This window comes from Schistocerca americana, chromosome 11 (genome assembly GCF_021461395.2).
Source record: "Schistocerca americana isolate TAMUIC-IGC-003095 chromosome 11, iqSchAmer2.1, whole genome shotgun sequence".
Taxonomy (NCBI): Eukaryota; Metazoa; Arthropoda; class Insecta; order Orthoptera; family Acrididae; genus Schistocerca; species Schistocerca americana.
In genome coordinates, this window is record NC_060129.1 from 121,531,253 (window position 1) to 121,552,327 (window position 21,075).

Here is a 21,075-nt window from a genome sequence, read left to right on the forward strand (position 1 = left end):
TACCGTGCACTATTCAGTGTCCCCTCGACGATCACCAGTGGTGTACGGCCAGTGTAGGAGATCGCTCCCCACACCATGATGCCGGGTGTTGGCCCTGTGTGCCTCGGTCGTATGTAGTCCTGATTGTGGCGCTCACCTGCACGGCGCCAAACATGCATACGACCATCATTGGCACGAAGGCAGAAGCGACTCTCATCGCTGAAGACGACACGTCTCCATTCGTCCCTCCATTCACGCCTGTCGCGACACCACTGGAGGCGGGCTGCACGATGTTGGGGCGTGAGCGGAAGACGGCCTAACGGTGTGCGGGACCGTAGCCCAGCTTCATGGAGACGGTTGCGAATGGTCCTTGCCGATACCCCAGGAGCAACAGTGTCCCTAATTTGCTGGGAAGTGGCGGTGCGGTCCCCTACGGCACTGCGTAGGATCCTACAGTCTTGGCGTGCATCCGTGCGTCGCTGCGGTCCGGTCCCAGGTCGACGGGCACGTGCACCTTCCGCCGACCACTGGCGACAACATCGATGTACTGTGGAGACCTCACGCCCCACGTGTTGAGCAATTCGGCGGTACGTCCACCCGGCCTCCCGCATGCCCACTATACGCCCTCGCTCAAAGTCCGTCAGGTTCACGTCCACGCTGTCGCGGCATGCTACCAGTGTTAAAGACTGCGATGGAGCTCCGTATGCCACGGCAAACTGGCTGACACTGACGGGGCGGTGCACAAATGCTACGCAGCTAGCGCCATTCGACGGCCAACACCGCGGTTCCTGGTGTGTCCGCTGTGCCGTGCGTGTGACCATTGCTTGTACAGCCCTCTCGCAGTGTCCGGAGCAAGTATGGTGGGTCTGACACACCGGTGTCAATGTGTTCTTTTTTCCATTTCCAGGAGTGTATAAGACATTGCAGTTACGATTCAGGCCAGTTGTCGAACTTTTGCTTGTCCCACGATCTGGTCATGTCTGTTGGGATTATCCTCATATGGGTGCTTCTGCTGTAATGTATTCTTGCCATAACAATTGCAGCCAGTTTAATTGGATTTACTCCATTTGTAGACATTTAATTTTCTTTCTCATTTCATCCGTATGTCACCACTTCGTTCTAAAGCTGAGTAACAGCTGTACCAGTTTTTTTGGTATTCTTGAATAGCGGCAGAATTCTCATTAGTAATGCACCTGGTAAATCATTAGTTTCTCATTACCAAATGAAATATTGTCATTGATTCAGAGTCATGTAAAGGTTTTTGAAAGACTAAATTTTTGGCCTTGAATGTTACCTTTACTTAAAAAGTAAATGAAGGTACATGGTATTAAAACATACACTATGTGATCAAAAGTATCCAGACACTTGGCTGAAAATGATGTACAAGTTCGTGGTGTCCTCCATCGGTAATATGATGTTGGCCCATCCTTAGCCTTGATGACAACTTCCACTCTTGCTGGCATATGTTCAGTCGGGTGCTGGAAGGTTTCTTGGGGAATGGCAGCCCATTCTTCACAGAGTGCTGCACTGAGGAGAGGTATCTATGTCAGTCGGTAAGGCCTGGCACAAAGTCTGCATTCCAAAACATCCCAAAGGTGTTCAATAGGATTTAGGTCAGGAATCTGTGCAGGCCAATCCATTATAGGGATGTTATTGTCGTGTAACCACTCTGCCACAGGCCGAACATTGTGAACAGATGTCCAATTGTGTTGAAAGACGCAATCGCCATCCCCGAGTTGTTCTTCAACAGTTGGAAGCAACAAGGTGCTTAAAACATCAAAGTAGGCTTGTGCTGTGATATTGTCACGCAAAACAACAAGGGATGCAAGCCCCTTCCATGAAAAACACGATCACACCATAACGCCACCACCTCTGAATTTTACTGTTGGCACTACACACACTGGCAGATGACGTTTACCGGGCATTCGCCAATCCCACACCCTGCCATTGGGTCGCCACACTGTGTATTGTGATTTGTCACGCCACACGTTTTTCCACTGTTCAATCATCCAATATTTACACTCCTTACACCAAGTGAGGCGTCGTTTGGCATTTACCGCCATGATGTGTGGCTTATGAGCAGCCACTCGACCGTGAAATCCAAGTTTTCTCACCTTCCACATATCTGTCATAGTACTTGCAGTGGATCCTGATGCAGTTTGGAATTCCTGTGTTATGGTCTGGATAGATGTCTGCCTATTACACATTATGACCCTCTTCAGCTGTCAGCGGTTTCTGTCAGTCAACAGATGAAGTCGGACTGTACGCTTTTGTGCTGTACGTGTCCTCTCACATTTGTACTTTACTAGCACATTGGAAACAGTGGACCTAGGGATGTTTAGGAATGTGGAAATCTCGTGTACAGACGTATGACACAACTAACACCCAATCACCTGACCACGTTCGAAGTCCATGAGTTCCGCGGAGCGCCCCATTCTGCTCTCTCACGATGTCTAATGACTACTCAGGTCGCTGATATGGAGTACCTGGCAGTAGGTGGCAGCACAATGCACGTAATATGAAAAATACATGTTTTTTGGGGTGTCTGGATACTTTTGATCACATAGTGTATATCCAGACTTATATTTCAAACCTGCTCATATACAACAAAAGCTTGTAAGTTGATAGAATTTTCTGTTCCACAAAACTGTCAATTTTTAAGCAGAGCATTAGATTGTTGTAGCAGCTGGGTGACAGTTTCTTGCATCTCGCTTGCACTAGCAATGTGAATCAAATGCCACGTGATTGATCGAGCGAGATCAATACCGTATCGAGCACTTCGGCTTATCGTATAATCTCGAGTCTGTTCGAATGTAAGTATTGTTTGCTAAGCCCTTTATTTGGAATTCTTCAAAATAAATTTGTATGAAACTTCCTCTATAAATGTAAGACAACCTCTCTATTGGTCTGTTACACAAATTAAAAACATTGACCTGAACAGCAGTAGTTTAATTTGTGAATATAAGACGAGCCCATATTTTTCGAATGACAAATTTGGGAAGAACCTCACTGTATAATTGGGTAAATACAGTATAGATGCACTCTTCAGTATTCTTTTGTAGCCCCACTTCTCAAAAGGTTCTATTCCTTTCTTGTCTGATCTTTTTATCATTGACATTTCACCCCTGTACAAGGCTACAATCCAGACTGATATCTTCTGAAAAGGTTTTCCCACATTTATGTTTATAATTAATGTCTACAAATTTGTCTTTTACAGTAGTGCTTTTTTTTATGTTGATATCATGTCTACTTCTATCATCGGTTACTTTGCTACTCAAATAACAGAATTCATGAAGTATTTTTAGTATCTTATTTCCTAATCTAATTTTCGCAGCGTTATAGTGTTACCTGATGTAATTTAACTACTTTCCATCACCCTTGTTTTAGTTTTTTAAATATTCATCTCGTAATGTAACCTTCTTTTCAAGATCCTCATACTCCGACAGAAGCTCAAAGTCATTGGGAAGCTTGAAGGGTTGCAGTTCTTCTCCCTGAAATTTAATTTTCTTCCCAACTTTCTCCTTGGTTGCCTATACTGCTGCTCTGGGTACAGATTGAATAAAATTGGGGATAGGCTGTCTCACTTTCTTCTCAACCACTGCCTTCTTTTCTTCGTGTCGACTAATTATTCTTGTTGTGACCACTATACACTGATTAACCACCAGCTTAATTGCTTGTTTGTCCATTTTCGGAATGAAATACCTCACTAATTCTTCGTATCAGGGACCCGACAGTTTGTCACTTGGTTTGTGGAGGTATGTAGGTCATGTAATTCATATAAATAATGAACCGCCGTTTGTGTGTGCGGTGATTGCGCCCGATGGTGACCTAGATGGGTTCAATAGAATTTATATCAGGCGAATTTGGTCACTGAGACTTTAGTGTCAGTTCACTATAATGCTCCTCAAACTACTGTAGAACAGTTCTGGCTCCCAGACACGGACAATTATACAGCTGAAAGATGACATTGTGACTGGGAAAGACGTCAATCATGAAGGGATACAGGTGGTTTGCAGCTGTTAGCATGTTACAATGAAATGAATACCCCTAGCTGCATACAGGCATTGATATGTGTCAACGGGGACAGTTGAAAATGTGTGCCCCAACCGGGACTCGAACCCGGGATCTCCTGCTTACATGGCATATGTTCTATCCATCTGAACCACCGAGAACCCAGAGGATGGTGCGACTGAAGGGGCTTATCTCTGGCACGCCTCCCGTGAGACCCACATTCGCAACTTATTGTCCTGCACCATATTCATAGTGCCCCTGCCCATCATACTCATTACTCGCAGCGTTACTGCCGATTCCCGTGAGAGTTCGGGCACTGTTTATGCATCCGCACAGAAGCAGATGGTCAAATGGCGAGTGAGCCTTTAACTATATACAGGGTGGTCCAAAAGTCTGGAAACGCCCTCATAAAATTCAAATGGAGTAGCAGACAAGGAAACAGAGTCCCTACACACGAGGAACGGGAAGGGGGAAACGTTATAGGCTATGCCACCAACATGGCGGCCATCTTGAAATCCGCCATCTTGGATTGAACTCCAAAATTTCAAATGGGAATGTGGTCGTGTGACATATCAAACAGATAGCGAATCTCACCAGAAAAACAATTCCATTGTTATTTTAAACATAGCTTTATTCATTCTTGGGCTATAGCCAGTTACATGTGGCAGCGGTGGGACGGTCGGCAGCATGTGTGTTATGTGCCGAAGAGACATTACACCAATGTTACAGAGTCCCGAGAGACGACCAACAGTCATAGGAATGGCTCGATATGTTGTCCATTATGTTGGATTGTTAATGCTATCCTCCGAACCCAGTCCTGATGACCTTTGACCAACACATCTGGGTGAATTTGACCAAAGTGCTGCTTTAGATGATGCAAATATCGTATTTTCACAGAATGAACCAGTGCTTTGACATGACCCCAAAGATAAAAATCCAAAGGAGTCAAATCTGGTGAATGTGGTGGCCACTCCACAGCACCCCTACGACCAATGCACTTTTGAGGGAACTGCACATCCAGGTATGCTCGCACATTGTGCCCATAATGTGGTGGGGTTCCATCATGCTAGAATAATTCCGGAAATGTCCTGTCCTCCGTTAACAACAAGGGAAGCCAATAACCTCAGATAACTGTTGGCCGTTAACGTGCCATCAATAAAAAAAGGTCAAACGACTTTGATACCCCACACACCGCACCAGATCATCACTTTTTGTGAGTCGACCGTTTTGGAAGCATCAAATAAGTTGGGAAAGTAGGTCTCACAGGTGGCATGCCAGACGTAAGTCCCTGCAGTCACACTGTCCTCTGTGTCCTCGGTGGCTCAGATGGATAGAGCGTCTGCCATGTAAGCAGGAGATCCCGGGTTCGAGTCCCGGTCAGGGCACACATTTTCAACTGTCCCTGTTGACTTATATCAATGCCTGTATGCAGCTAGGGGTATTCATTTCATTGTAATTTCATCCTAACAAGATGCACGGTCACCGATGGTATCTGTTCTTTCGGACATGTCCAAAAGCACATATTCCACCTTCTTGTTAGCTGTTAGCATGTCTTCGATTACTACCACAGGTTCCATGGAAGCACAGGAGAATGTGTCCCATAGCATAATACTCCTCATACCAGCCTGCATCCATGGCACACTGCATGTGTCGAGCCGCCGTTCACCTCGGTGACGGCATCTGTGGAGACGACTATCAAACCAGTGTAGCAAAAATGTGATTCGTGCTAAGAGCTGACATGTTTCCATTGATCAACAGTTGAATCCTGATGGTCCTGTGCCCAATGCAATTTTAATTGAAGATGCTGTTGGGTCAACATGTGAACAAGTAGAGATGGTCTGTCACAGATTACCACCCATCCTACTTTACAGAGCAGACAAGCCTCTGAACCCTTCGAAGAGTCGTGGACGGTCAACCATTTAGCGCCAAGTAGTAGTTTCACTGTCCTACCTCTTTCTGTTGATGTCCACGACAGTAGCATGTGAACATTCGATCACCTTTGTCATTTTCAAGATATTCGTTCACAGGTTCTGTGTAATAATAAGCTGCCGTTTGTCAAAACTGCTTATCTTGGTGGATTCCCCCATTTGCCGCCCATATCTTAACTAGGGTGATTCCCCACCCATGTCTAGTTTGCTTACATATTTTTGTTACTTCATCAAGTGCCCACACCACCACCACCTCATGGAATCCAGTGTCGTGGTGGGTAGTGGCTTATCAGTGTATACTGCACATGTACTATACATATTGTAATGTTGACTTGCTAAGTGTGTCTAGTTAGATGTAAGAGAGGGTGATAAGGTACCTACCTTGCCACATGAAATAAATGTATTAATAAATAAGTAGCAATTTATTTGTGTTGCAGATGTTTGAGTTTGTGGCTGTCAAACAGGAATGGGTCGAAGATGATGTGAAGGATGACGACTGGAATGAAGCTCAGGTTGGTCTCCTCATTGTTGAAAGGTATGTGGGCGCATTGCCTCTCCTTGGTCAATCCATTAAGGTGTGGGTTCTGTTACAGGGGCCTGAGAATGCAGCTGTAGAGGAAGATGGGATTCACGCCAAAACACGGCCATCTGAGTGGCGCATATTGGAGGTAGGGTAGCTGGGACTATAGTGTTTCTGAGAATTTTCTTGAACAATCATTATTATTATTATTATTATTATTATTATTATTATTTCTTTCCTTTCTCAGACGTTATGTCTGGTTAAAAATCGAAAGTGACGCAGACCTTGATCAAGCGTGACTTCCTTTTAACTGTACGGTATATGTTACATTGCATTTAGGAACTTTTGGGTAATTGAACATGTATCAATAATTACAGATTTCTGTAGTTATATATATACGTTTGGATGTAGCTATATTGCATTGATGTACTGGTGGATATTGTATGGTATGACTCCTGTAGTTGATAGTATAATTGGTATAATGTCAACTTTATCCTGATGCCACTAGTCCTTGACTTCCTCAGCCAGTTTTCTTCTGTATATTTGTTGTATTGGGTATGGATATTTCGGTTAGTTATGTTAATTTCTTCTTTTTATTGGTAAGTGTGATGTCAGGTTTGTTATGTGGTGTTGTTTTATCTGTTATAATGGTTCTGTTCCAGTATAATTTGTATTCATCATTCTCCAGTACATTTTGTGGTGCATACTTGTATGTGAGAACGTGTTGTTTTATTAGTTTATGTTGTATGGCAAGTTGTTGATGTATTATTTTTGCTACATTGTCATGTCTTCTCGGGTATTCTGTATTTGCTAGTATTGTACATCTGCTTGTGATGTGATCTACTGTTTCTATTTGTTGTTTGAAAAAGTCTGCATTTATCTGTTGTGGTATTGGGATTTTTAATAATATGCTTGCTGTGATATCTGGTGTTTATTGTTTGATCCAGTATTGCAATCATGAATCCTTCCGTCTCACTGTATATATTGCCTTTTCTTAGCCATGTGTTGGATGCGTCTTGATCGATGTGTGGCTGTGTTAGATGATACGGGTGCTTGCCATGTAGTGTTTTCTTTTTCCAATTTATTTTCTTTGTGTTTGTTGATGTTATGTGATCTAAAGGGCTGTAGAAGTGGTTATGAAGTTGCAGTGGTGTAGCCGAAGTATTTATATGAGTGATTGCTTTGTGTATTTTGCTAGTTTCTGCTCGTTCTATAAAGAATTTTCTTAAATTGTCTACCTGTCCATAATGTAGGTTTTTTATGTCGATAAATCCCCTTCCTCCTTCCTTTCTGCTTAATGTGAATCTTTCTGTTACTGAATGTATGTGATGTATTCTATATTTGTGGCATTGTGAGCGTGTAAGTGTATTGAGCGCTTCTAGGTCTGTGTTACTTCATTTCACTACTCCAAATGAGTAGGTCAATATTGGTATAGCATAAGTATTTATAGCTTTTGTCTTGTTTCTTGCTGTCAATTCTGTTTTCAGTATTTTTGTTGGTCTTTGTCTATATTTTTCTTTTAGTTCTTCTTTAATATTTGTATTATCTATTCCTATTTTTTGTCTGTATCCTAGATATTTATAGGCATCTGTTTTTTCCATCACTTCTATGCAGTCGCTGTGGTTATCCAGTATGTAATCTTCTTGTTTAGTGTGTTTTCCCTTGACTATGCTATTTTTCTTACATTTGTCTGTTCCAGAAGCCATATTTATATCATTGCTGAATACTTCTGTTATCTTTAGTAATTGGTTGAGTTGTTGATTTGTTGCTGCCAGTAGTTTTAGATCATCCATGTATAGCAAATGTGTGATTTTGTGTGGGTATGTTCCAGTAATATTGTATCCATAATTTGTATTATTTAGCATGTTGGATAGTGGGTTCAGGGCAAGGCAGAACCAGAAAGGACTTAATGAGTCTCCTTGGTATATTCCACGCTTAATCTGTATTGGTTGTGATGTGATATTATTTGAATTTGTTTGGATATTAAGTGTGGTTTTCCAATTTTTCATTACTATGTTTAGGAACTGTATCAATTTAGGATCCACTTTGTATATTTCCAATATTTGTAGTAACCATGAGTGGGGTACACTATCAAAAGCTTTTTGGTAATCAATGTATGCATAGTGTAGTGACCTTTGTTTAGTTTTAGCTTGATATGTCACCTCTGCATCTATTATCAGTTGCTCTTTACATCCTCGTGCTCCTTTGCAGCAGCCTTTTTGTTCTTCATTTATAATTTTGTTCTGTGTTATATGTGTCATTAATTTCTGTGTAATGACTGAAGTTAATATTTTGTATATTGTTGGTAGGCATGTTATGGGGCGATATTTTGATGGGTTTGCTGTGTCTGCTTGATCTTTAGGTTTCAGATAAGTTATTCCATGTGTAAGTGTATCAGGGAATGTGTATGGGTCTGCAATGTAACTGTTAAATAATTTAGTTAGATGTGAATCTGTTGAGGTGAACTTCTTTAGCCAGAAATTTGCTATTTTATCTTTTCCAGGGGCTTTCGAATTGTGAGTAGAATTAATTGCTTGGGTGACTTCATGTTGCAAAATTATCACTTCAGGCATTTGTGGTATCATCTTGTATGTGTCTGTTTCTGCTTGTATCCACCGTGCATGCCTGTTATGTTGTACCGGGTTTGACCATATGTTGCTCCAGAAGTGTTCCATGTCTGTTATGTTTGGTGGATTGTCTGTTTTAATGTGTGTGTTATCTATTGTCTGGTAAAATTTCTTTTGGTTTGTGTTGAATGTTTGGTTTTGTTTCCTTCTATTTTCACTTTTTTTGTGTCTTCTAAGTCGTTTGGCCAATGCTTGTAATTTCTGTTTCTTTTCATCTAATTGCTCTATCGCTTTTTGTTGTGAGATTTTACCTAACCTTTTTCGTTTTTTTTCTGACATTTCATTTCTTATAAATTGTGTTAGCTGTCCGATGTCTTTCTCAGTTTTTCTATTCTGATCTGTAGCCTGTGTTGCCATGCTGGTTTTGTGGGTTTCTTCTGTGTGTTGGTTGGTTCTGATCTCTGCCTAGTGTGTATATTTAGTGTAGTGAGTGCTCCTATATAAACCAGTAGTTGTAACTCTTCCATAGTTGTGTTTTCATTTATTTTGTTGTGTATGATTGTGTTGATAGCTTTTATTATTGTTTCGACTTGTGGGTTATTTGGCGGTCTTTGCAAGAATGGTCTAATGTCTGTATTTGTGTCTTTGTATTCTATATATGTCAACTGAAATTTTTCTTCTATATATAACATGTGTGTCACTTCATGTTCTATTTGTGCTTGTGCTGGTGGCTGTCTTAAGATTTCGTTTTCCTCTGATTGTTTAATTGATGCGTGTCGTTCTTTGTTTGTTTGCTCTGGGATGTTTGAGTCCATTACTGTATTTTCTTCTTCTTCTTGTTCTTCTTCTTCTTCTAATTGCACATTATTTTGTTCCAGTATTTGTTGTACTTGTTGTTTGATGTTTCCTAATTCTGACTGGGGTATCCTGTTATTTTTTATTATTACACGGATCTGATCAGCTAGTCGTCGTTCTGTTAAAAATTTTAATTCCGGGTATCTGGTAATAAATGTTGTGTATACTTGTGATCTGTATCCAGTTGTGTTGGTTCCTAGGTTTGTTGCTTGGTAATAACAGAACATGAGGTGTCGATTAACTTCATCTGACCATCTCATCCTCTGTCTTTGTTTACCTTCTAGGGTGGTTGCAGGAAGCATATCCTGCAAAACACCTCTATTTGGATTTAAATCATTATTATTATTATTATTATTATTATTATCAATATTATTATTATTTATTATTATTATTGTTGATCGTATACCTCCGAATCCAAGATGAGGTCATTTCCCAGAATTTAGTGCTCAGAAGTAGGGTGTCATCTTGCATTTGCGGCATATGATGAGTCTTTTTTCTACCGAATAGAATCTCAAGCTTCCATTAAGCTGTAACTCTACTCTTTGCCACATTTGCCTCTTTTACCGTGAACTTATGCGTGCACTTTGAGCATTGTTTGTACGGTGGCAGGAAGTGTTTCTTGTGGCAAATTTTTTTTATCGTTTGTGTTTGACTTTGCAGATTCCACTTCTAAACTGTGTAGTAAAGTGTGTAAAGGATCGTAGCATAGAACAACTCACAGCGTTGTATATTAATGATCGTGCAGACAATAGTAACACCAGATTTTTTTCAGATGATGCAGTTATCTATAATGAAGAACTATCCGAAAGAAGGTGCATAAATATTGCCAGATCTTGATAAGATTTAGATGTGGTGCAAAGATTGGGAACTTGATTTAAATGTTCAGAAATGTAAAATTGTGCACTTCACAAAATGAAAAAACATAGTATCCTATGACTATAATATCACTGAGTCACCATTGGAATTGGTCATATCTTCCAAATACCTGTGAGTAACTCTCTGTAGGGATATGAAATGGAATGATGACATTGGGGTAAAGCAGGTGGTAAACTTTAGTTTCTTGGGAGAATACTGAAGAAGTGCAATCAGTTTAGAAAGGTGGTTGCTTACACATCACTCGTGCGACCCATCCTAGAATATTACTCAGTTCTGTGGGACTCGTACCGAATAGGACTAACAGTAGTTATTGATCGTATACGGAGGAGAGGAGCACGAGTGGTCACAGGTTCGTTTAATCCACGAGGGAGTGTTACAGAGATACTGCAGGAGCTGAACTGGCAGTTTCTTGAAGACAGACATGTTAACAAAATTTCAAGAACCGGTTTTACATCTTGATTCTAGGAATATACTACACTCCCACTCGCTCACATCGGGATCGTGAGACTAAGATTAGAATATTTACTGCGTGCATGGAGACATTCAATCAATCATTCTTCATGCACTCCATATGTGAATGGAACAGGAAGAAACCCTAATAACTGGTACAATGGGGCATAACCTGTAAAGTTTGGAAGGTAGGAGATGAGATACTGGCAGAAGTAAAGCTGTGAGGACGGGGCGTGAGTCATGCTTGGATAGCTCAGTTGGTTTGCCCGCGAAAGGCAAAGGTCCCGAGTTCGAGTCTTGGTCCGGCACACAGTTCTAATCTGCCAGGAAGTTTCATATCAGTGCACACTCCGCTGCAGAGTGAAAATCTCATTCTGGAAACATCCCCCAGGCTGTGGCTAAGTCATGTCTCCGCAATATCCTTTCTTTCAGGAGTGCTAGTTCTGTAAGGTTCGCAAGAGAGCTTCTGTAAAGTTTGGAAGGTAGGAGACAAGATACTGGCAGAAGTAAAGCTGTGGGGACGGGACATGAGTCATGCTTGGGTAGCTCAGCCGGTAGAGCACTTGCCCGCGAAAGGCAAAGATCCCGAGTTCGAGTCTCGGTCTGGCAGACAGTTGTAATCTGCCAGGAAGTTTCATATCAGCACACACTCCGCTGCAGAGTGAAAATCTCATTCTGCTCCTAAACCTCATCCTATAATGTGGCATCTCCGTTCACCGTCAAGTGCTGTTGCATACGAAGCTGCACGATGACTGACGCCATCTTTCCAGATAATGTTTAAGTTATTACGAGTAGTAAAGTGGGAGCACAAGTGATCCAGCAAGGCCCGTCCGCATTTTGCAGGTGTGTTGTGAACTTTACAGTTATAAACAATGATGCAGCTTCTCATGGTAACAGTTGAATCATTGCTGTAATTGTGCGTTATCCTGGTGATACAGTCAAAGCTGTTGCAGGTCTGAAGAGTTTTAATAGTAGTGTTGTGATTGCTTATTGCACATTTCAAGTGAACGAGGTGTACAACCAGGACATTAGCCAGTCATATTTTATGTGTATGGCACCCTTTGTTGTTATGACCGGGAATCATTGTACAATAAAGGTATAAGATTCGGTTGTTGTATGGTTTAAAGGAGATGGACATTTTTCAATGTCTACTTGTGTCTGTGTATGTGCGGATGGATATGTGTGTGTATGCGAGTGTATACCTGTCCTTTTTTCTGCTCCCGGGATTGGAATTACTCCTTACCCTCTCCCTTAAAACCCACATCCTTTCATCTTTCCCTCTCCTTCCCTCTTTCCTGATGAAGCAACCGTTGGTTGCGAAAGCTTGAATTTTGTGTGTATGTTTGTGTTTGTTTGTGTGTCTATCAACCTGCCAGCGCTTCCGTTTGGTAAGTCATATCATCTTTGTTTTTAGATATATTTTTCCCACGTGGAATGTTTCACTCTATTATATATATAAACGAAAGTGTTGGTATGTTGATAAGAGACAATAAAAAGACGAGTGAGCGAGGTGGGGGGCCCGTCACTTTTTCTTTGGATTTTTCCTCTAAAATGAAGGGAAAGTCCATTTCCAGAGAGCCCCTTAAAATTTTTCTGACTAACATTGTAATAGTTTATTTCTGTTTGTTTACCTGCAATAGAGTAAGTTACAATGTACGTGTCATCTCTTACATTTCATAAAAACAGAAATATGTAATGCGTATCTACAGAAGAAGAACTTCCACAGTTCATTAGGAAGGTGGTTATCAAGGCCGAGGAAAAATTGTAAAAAAAATAATTATGTATTATTTTTCATTTACACACGAAAAATCTTACCACAAGTGTTTAAACATTTCCACATTAACGTGCATAAGATAATTCCCTGGCTTTTGTAGGTAAGCACTATCAGAACTAAAACACTTTGCAAGGCTTAGGTAAACAACATAGTTTATAAGTAAAAGAGATAATTTGTAAGTACATCAGTTGCTTTTGTTAAGAAGTACAAGTTGGAAACCAATAAATCCTTTAGGCTATTCTTGCACTATTTTTTATTGCTAGCGATCCTTTTTACAATTGATGGCAAAGCTGTTAAAAATGTATGTGGCTTAATAATGGGCACCTTTCTGGATGAAAGTGATTTTACATGTAAATATAAATTTGTTCTTACTGTTTTTACTGGTGCTATGCACTGAGCTATTGGTTTGAAAGAGAAACATATCACTTTTGACAAGTTTCATTAAGCCGTAAGTAAAAGGTGTGTCTCAAAAGCTCTGTGAACAGTCTCAGAAAATAAAGGAAACAAGAATAACAAACAAAATACTTTTACTGGTGTTCAAAGTAATCACCACGCGCTACAACACACTACGCCAATTGTATAGCTGTTGGAAACTGTCAGTAACCACTTGTTATGGAATTGCTCGAAGCATTGTGGTCACGTGTTGGATATCTGCAATGTCTGTAAATGTTTGTGAACAATAGTGCTTACACTGTGTTTGCTTAATTCCAACTCATTTTCAAAGACAGCCACTGATTATCTGCAAGCATCCAAGCATTTGTGTCTTTGCAAAATGGAGCAGTGCTTTAACACGCGGTTTTACTTCAGATTAGGGAAAACGGTGACGGGGACTCGTGGAATGGAGTGTCAGTGTACAGTGTTCAAGGAGTGACTAAAAGTGTTTGTTTGAGTGGTTTAAATGCTTTAAAGATGGAGACGATAGTGTTGAGACCGACCCACATTCAGATCGGCACGCACAATCCCAGGCAACACCGAACAAGTGCAGCTGATTCTTGCATACAGTTGGCACCTATCTTTGAGAATGAGATCAAAACAGTCAAAGATAAGCAAAGACAATGTAAGCGCTATTTTCACTAACATTTGCAGATGTTGCAGATATCCAACAAGGTGTGCCAACTGTGCATAAAGTAATTCCGCTGGAAGCATTTACCCACAGTTCCCAACAGCTTTGCAACCGATGACAGAAGCTTGTTTTAGCTAACGGTGATTACTTCGAAGACCCGTAAAGGTACTCTCTTTTTCTTTTATTTCCTGATGCCATTCACTGAACTTCCCAGAAGCACCTTGTAGACTAAGAAGCAGTAGTTGGTATTCCCAGATCTTAGCACGGGCTGCTGCAAAATGTTCTTGGGTTACCCAAGAAATAACTTGCATTGCAGTAGTAGAAGCAGTCTTTCCTGTGTTGGGTAGTGCAGCATTGTGAGTGCTCGACTGTGTAAGCCTGTTAGCAGTACTACTGGTTACTGGCATTTGTGTGTTTTACACACTGGAACAGCAAATATCTCAGAAAACTCCCCCCCCCCCCCCCCCCCCACTCTCTCTCTCTCTCTCTCTCTCTCTCTCTCTCTCTCTCTCTCTCCCTCCCTCACACACACACACACACACACACACACACACACATACAGAGTGCCCTTTTTCGATATTCTCCAAACGTACAGGTGTGAAGGTCATTCCTGGGCATCAGTTTCCTATAGCAGTATGATGCAATTCTCAAAGAAACTCGGACAAAAAAGAGAGAGAGAGAGGGGGGGGGGGGGTGTATCTGTACCAGTAGAGAAACGAAGATTGTGGTAATAACCACAAGTAGGAGTATCATAATGTTTTGTAATTGGTTACCGTACTCTGGTTGTGCAGTGCTGTGTCAATGTAGTTTGCTTGCTTTGCAGATCAATGTTAGCTAATTCTGCATTAAAACTGTTCCAGGAACCTGAATCGGCAGATACAGCAGTGGGCAATGCAAGGTAAGATGAACTCTGTTTGAAAGACACAGGAAATTCTCTTCACAGGAGGTAACTTTTAGTCGACACAGCCATGAAATTATTAGAAAGTACGTTTTTCATCATTGTACAGTGTTGCCTTTTGTCACAAAAATAGCCTCGTCGGACAATATATAGCTCGATTAAAAAAGAAAGGACAGATTTCAGTTGTTTATTACAGACAAACTGTGAAAGATAGAAACACATCGCACGTGGTACTGAACAGAGAAAGGTTCAAAGCTATGTGTTCGCGCACACATTATACCGTTCACTCAATGCGAGCACTGTATGTTACTCGAGAAATATTGAAACTGTAGTCCATTTCATCTTGCACACAAATCAACAGGTCCCTGTTTATTGAACTGACAGCTTCAACAATTTGATTCCTCAGATCTTGAAGAGTAGCTGCCCTAAGCAGGACAAAGACTCAGTCTTTTATGTATACCCACAGAAAAAGATCACAAGGTTGAGGTCTGGTGACCTAGGAGGCCAAAAGTGATGAACGAAATTTTGTTGTCTACTTCTTTCAGTCGCTGTGGGGCACTGGTATAAGGTGAAAGTGAGCTGGTGCACCATCGTGCTTAAAAATAAAACTGTTGGACTTTTCGTAAAGTTGAGGAGACAACCAATTTTGCAGCATTTCCAGGTATGCCATTCCTGTCACAGTATCCCCTGCAAAAAAAGAGAGGTCCATGAACTTTGTGAACAGAATCAGCATAAAACACATTCAGCTTCTGTGAGTCTCTTTCACACTCGACGACAGCACCAGGATTTTGTGACCCCCAGATTCCTACATGGCAGTTTACTTTACCTAAGGTTTATTTGTCCAAACAGATGAGTTGTTTGGAAAAACTGTCGTATACTGTATCCTGAAGAACTGGAATGCAAAATTCCTACCTCCTGTTACGGTTGCCGAGACACAGTTGCTGCAGTACCTACAACTTGTAAGCCTTCATATGCAGACTTAGTTTTAGAACACGGCAACACCATTGTTTGCGGTAATTGAACTTCATCTGCATCTACATCTACATGATTACTCTGCAATTCACATTTAAGTGCTTGGCAGAGGGTTCATCGAACCACAATCATACTATCTCTCTACCATTCCACTCCCGAACAGCGCGCGGGAGAAATGAACACCTAAACCTTTCTGTTCGAGTTCTGATTTCTCTTATTTTATTTTGATGATCATTCCTACCTATCTAGGTTGGGCTCAACAAAATATTTTCGCATTTGGAAGAGAAAATTGGTGACTGAAATTTCGTAAATAGATCTCGCCGTGACGAAAAAGTCTTTGCTTTAATGACTTCCATCCCAACTCGCGTATCATATCTGCCACACTCTCTCCCCTATTACGTGATAATACAAAACGACCTGCCCTTTTTTGCACCCTTTCGATGTCCTCCGTCAATCCCACCTGGTAAGGATCCCACACCGCGCAGCAATATTCTAACAGAGGACGAACGAGTGTAGTGTAAGCTGTCTCTTTAGTGGACTTGTTGCATCTTCTAAGTGTCCTGCCAATGAAATGCAACCTTTGGCTCGCCTTCCCCACAATATTATCTATGTGGTCTTTCCAGCTGAAGTTGTTCGTAATTTTAACACCCAGGTACTTAGTTGAATTGACAGCCTTGAGAATTGTACTATTTATCGAGTAATCAAATTTCAACGAATTTCTTTTGGATCTCGTGTGGATCACCTCACACTTTTCATTAGTTAGTGTCAACTTCCACCTGCCACACCATACAGCAATCTTTTCTAAATCACTTTGCAACTGATACTGGTCTTCGGATGACCTTACTAGACGGCAAATTACAGCATCATCTGCGAACAACCTAAGAGAACTGCTCAGATTGTCACCCAGGTCATTTATATAGATCAGGAACAGCAGAGGTCCCAGGACGCATCCCTGGGGAACACCTGAAATCACTTCAGTTTTACTCGATGATTTGCCGTCTATTACTACGAACTGCGACCTTCCTGACAGGAAATCACGAATCCAGTCACACAACTGAGACGATACCCCACAGGGCTGCAGCTTGATTAGAAGTCGCTTGTGAGGAACGGTGTCAAAAGCTCTCTGGAAATCTAGAAATACGGAATCAACTTGAGATCCCCTGTCGATAGCGGTCATTACTTTGTGCGAATAAAGAGCTAGCTGCGTTGCACAAGAACGATGTTTTCTGAAACCATGCTGAATACGCATCAATAGATCGTTCCCTCCGAGGTGATTCATAATGTTTGAATACAGTATATGCTCCAAAACCCTACTGCAAACCGACGTCAATGATATAGGTCTGTAGTTCAATGGATTTCTCCTACTACCCTTCTTAAACCCTAGTGCGACCTGCGCAATTTTCCAATCTGTAGGTACAGAACTATCGGTTAGCGAGCGGTTGTATATGATTGCTAAGTAGGGAGCTATTGTATCAGCGTAATATGAAAGGAACCTAATCGGTATACAATCTGGACCTGAAGACTTACATCTACATCTACATCTACATTGATACTCCGCAAACCACCCAACGGTGTGTGGCGGAGGGCACTTTACATGCCACTGTCATTACCTCCCTTTCCTGTTCCAGTCGTGTATGGTTCGCGGGAAGAACGACTGTCTGAAAGCCTCTGTGCGCGCTCTAATCTCTCTAATTTTACATTCGTGATCTCCTCGGGAGGTATAAGTAGGGGGAAGCAATATATTCGATACCTCATCCAGAAACGCACCCTCTCGAAACCTGGCGAGCAAGCTACACCGCGATGCAGAGCGCCTCTCTTGCAGAGTCTGCCACTTGAGTTTATTAAACATCTCCGTAACGCTATCACGGTTACCAAATAACCCTGTGACAAAACGCGCCGCTCTTCTTAGGATCTTCTCTATCTCCTCCGTCAGACCGATCTGGTACGGATCCCACACTGATGAGCAATACTCAAGTATAGGTCGAACGAGTGTTTTGTAAGCCACCTCCTTTGTTGATGGACTACATTTTCTAAGCACTATCCCAATGAATCTCAACCTGGTACCCACCTTACCAACAATTAATTTTATATGATCATTCCACTTCAAATCGTTCCGCACGCATACTCCCAGATATTTTACAGAAGTAACTGCTACCAGTGTTTGTTCCGCTATCATATAATCATACAATAAGGGATCCTTCTTTCTATGTATTCGCAATACATTACATTTGTTTATGTTAAGGGTCAGTTGCCACTCCCTGCACCAAGTGCCTATCCGCTGCAGATCTTCCTGCATTTCGCTACAATTTTCTAATGCTGCAACTTCTCTGTATACTACAGCATCATCCACGAAAAGCCGCATGGAACTTCCGACACTATCTACTAGGTCATTTATATATATTGTTAAAAGCAATGGTCCCATAACACTCCCCTGTGGCACGCCAGAGGTTACTTTAACGTCTGTAGACGTCTCTCCATTGATAACAACATGCTGTGTTCTGTTTGCTAAAAACTCTTCAATCCAGCCACACAGCTGGTCTGATATTCCGTAGGCTCTTACTTTGTTTATCAGGCGACAGTGCGGAACTGTATCGAACGCCTTCCGGAAGTCAAGAAAAATAGCATCTACCTGGGAGCCTGTATCTAATATTTTCTGGGTCTCATGAACAAATAAGGCGAGTTGGGTCTCACACGATCGCTGTTTCCGGAATCCATGTTGATTCCTATATAGTAGATTCTGGGTTTCCAGAAATGACATGATACGCGAGCAAAAAACATGTTCTAAAATTCTACAAGAGATCGACGTCAGAGATATAGGTCTATAGTTTTGCGCATCTGCTCGACGACCCTTCTTGAAGACTGGGACTATCTGTGCTCTTTTCCAATCATTTGGAACCCTCCGTTCCTCTAGAGACTTGCGGTACACGGCTGTTAGAAGGGGGGCAAGTTCTTTCGCGTACTCTGTGTAGAATCGAATTGGTATCCCGTCAGGTCCAGTGGACTTTCCTCTATTGAGTGATTCCAGTTGCTTTTCTATTTCTTGGACACTTATTTCGACGTCAGCCATTTTTTCGTTTGTGCGAGGATTTAGAGAAGGAACTGCAGTGCGGTCTTCCTCTGTGAAACAGCTTTGGAAAAAGGTGTTTAGTATTTCAGCTTTAAGCGTGTCATCCTCTGTTTCAATGCCATCATCATCCCGTATTGTGTGGATATGCTGTTTCGAGCCACTTACTGATTTAACGTAAGACCAGAACTTCCTACCTGTATCAAGCGATTTGAGTTGCTTTGCAACGCCTAAGGTATCTACTTCTAAGAAACTCATGCTAGCAGCTGTTCGTGTTTCAAATTCTGGTATATTCCATTTGTCTTCCCCGGTGAAAGAATTTCAGAAAACTGCGTTCAATAACTCCGCTTTAGCGGCACAGTCGTCGGTAACAGTACCATCGGCACTGCGCAGCGAAGGTATTGACTGCGTCTTGCCGCTTGTGTACTTTACCTACGACCAGAATTTCTTTGGATTTTCTACCAAATTTTGAGACGAATCTCTACGATCTGTTGCAAAAAGTCGAAAAGGCGTAATTTCGACAGGTATGACCCCCTTGTGCTCCTGGTACAAAGTGTCCAAGGTATGATGTATGTAAGTTTCATTATCATTACTTGGATCTGGATGTAATAAGAGACATTACACTACGTACATGTCTTTAATAAAGATTTGAAGTTCTTTATTTTGAATCGCCCTGTGTTATTCACCTCATTAAAATAGTGCACTGCTCTCTTTGGAGTGCATCAGATGGTGCAGAATTGATACTAGATGGTCGTGTGACCCTCCAGCTGTGCCAGTTGATTGTACAGAATCAGGGCAGCAAGACGAGCCACAGTGGAGACGTGACACAGTGGCAGAGAGGGAGTACTGTCGCTGGGTGGGGTCGTGACCCCACTGTGAATGAAGTTGCCCGATTTGTTCTACATCTGTATCTACGTACATATTCTGCAGCCCACCGTACGGTCCATGGCAGAAGGTACCCTGTGCCACTGTTAGTCATTTTCTTTCTTGTTCCAGCTGGAAATAAACTGAGACAAAGACTGTCTATATGCCTCCATACAAGCCCCAGTTTCTCTTGTCTTATCTTTGTGATCCTTGTGCAGAATGTACATTAGTGACTGTACAATCGTTCTGCAGTCAGCTACGAATACTGGTTCTCTAAATTTTCTCACTAGTGTTTCCTGAAAAGAACATCACCTTTCCTCCAGAGATTCCCATTTGAGACCCTAAAGCATCTCTGCAATGCTTGTGTGTTGTTTAAACCTACCGTTAACAAAGTTAGCAGTCCACCCCTCAATTGCATTGCTGTCTTCCTTCGATCAACTTGGCGCAGATCGCAAATAATCGAGCATTACTTGTATGTGGTGTACTTTATAGGGACTCAGATTTTCCTAAAAGTGTTCAAATAAACTGAAGTCGACCATTTACTTTCCCTACTACAAATCCTTAGATGCTCGTTCCATTTCGTATCGGTGCAACCAGATATTAAATGACATTACAGAGTGGGTTCTGTATCTGGACATAATAGGTTTGTTTTTCCTACTCATCTGCATTAACTTAAATTTTTCTACATTTAACCCTTAACTACTATCGACCGTCTCTCAGACCGCTACTAATTTTTGTGTCGAGATATTTCTCACACCCCTGCAAAGCCAAATGGACTCTTCCATGTACCTTCCTATTGGCTGTCAAGCTACACGTACCAGCATTCTTGCATTGTTGCTGCTCATTGTTTTGTAATTATTAGCCTTGAGAGGTCTCACAGACGTAGCACAGTGTTTGTGTGCCGCGTTTTTATTGCATGCTACTGTCTCTCCATGGCGGGGAAAGCTGGACCTTCTGTGCAACGTGTGTTATGTGAGACAGACGTCTTCACTTGCAAGACGAGCCTCAGACACCGAAAGAAGAATTCGAAAATCGAAAAACTTGCACCTTTTGCCCTCCTCGTCTGAAGAGGAAAACGAGGTATCCGTGTCAACAGTGTGGTGTTCCGATTTGTTTGGAGTGTTCCAGGAAGGTCTGCGTGAAGTGTTTGCAGGTGGAAATTGACTAAAGTATGATTCAGTGGCACAGGAGAACAAGTATTTAGTTTTTACTTGTAATTTTAGAAGTAAAATGGTGGCAAAGTTTCTTCATTCG

General features: G+C 41.7%; 1 protein-coding gene and 1 non-coding gene across 2 annotated transcripts in view; both read left to right on the forward strand.

The window, feature by feature from the left end:
* The window catches only part of LOC124554149 (zinc finger protein 62-like), a 79,660-nt gene that overhangs the window by 14,888 nt on the left and 43,697 nt on the right, over positions 1–21,075 (forward strand). Inside the window, exons 3-5 of the mRNA XM_047128217.1 lie at positions 6,356–6,430; positions 6,512–6,586; positions 14,884–14,921. Of these exons, the coding sequence (XP_046984173.1) occupies positions 6,356–6,430; positions 6,512–6,586; positions 14,884–14,921 (188 nt within the window). The remainder of the gene's footprint in view (positions 1–6,355; positions 6,431–6,511; positions 6,587–14,883; positions 14,922–21,075) is intronic.
* On the forward strand, positions 5,301–5,375 carry Trnat-ugu. Its single transcript has one exon. It is a non-coding gene; the product is annotated as a tRNA-Thr (tRNA).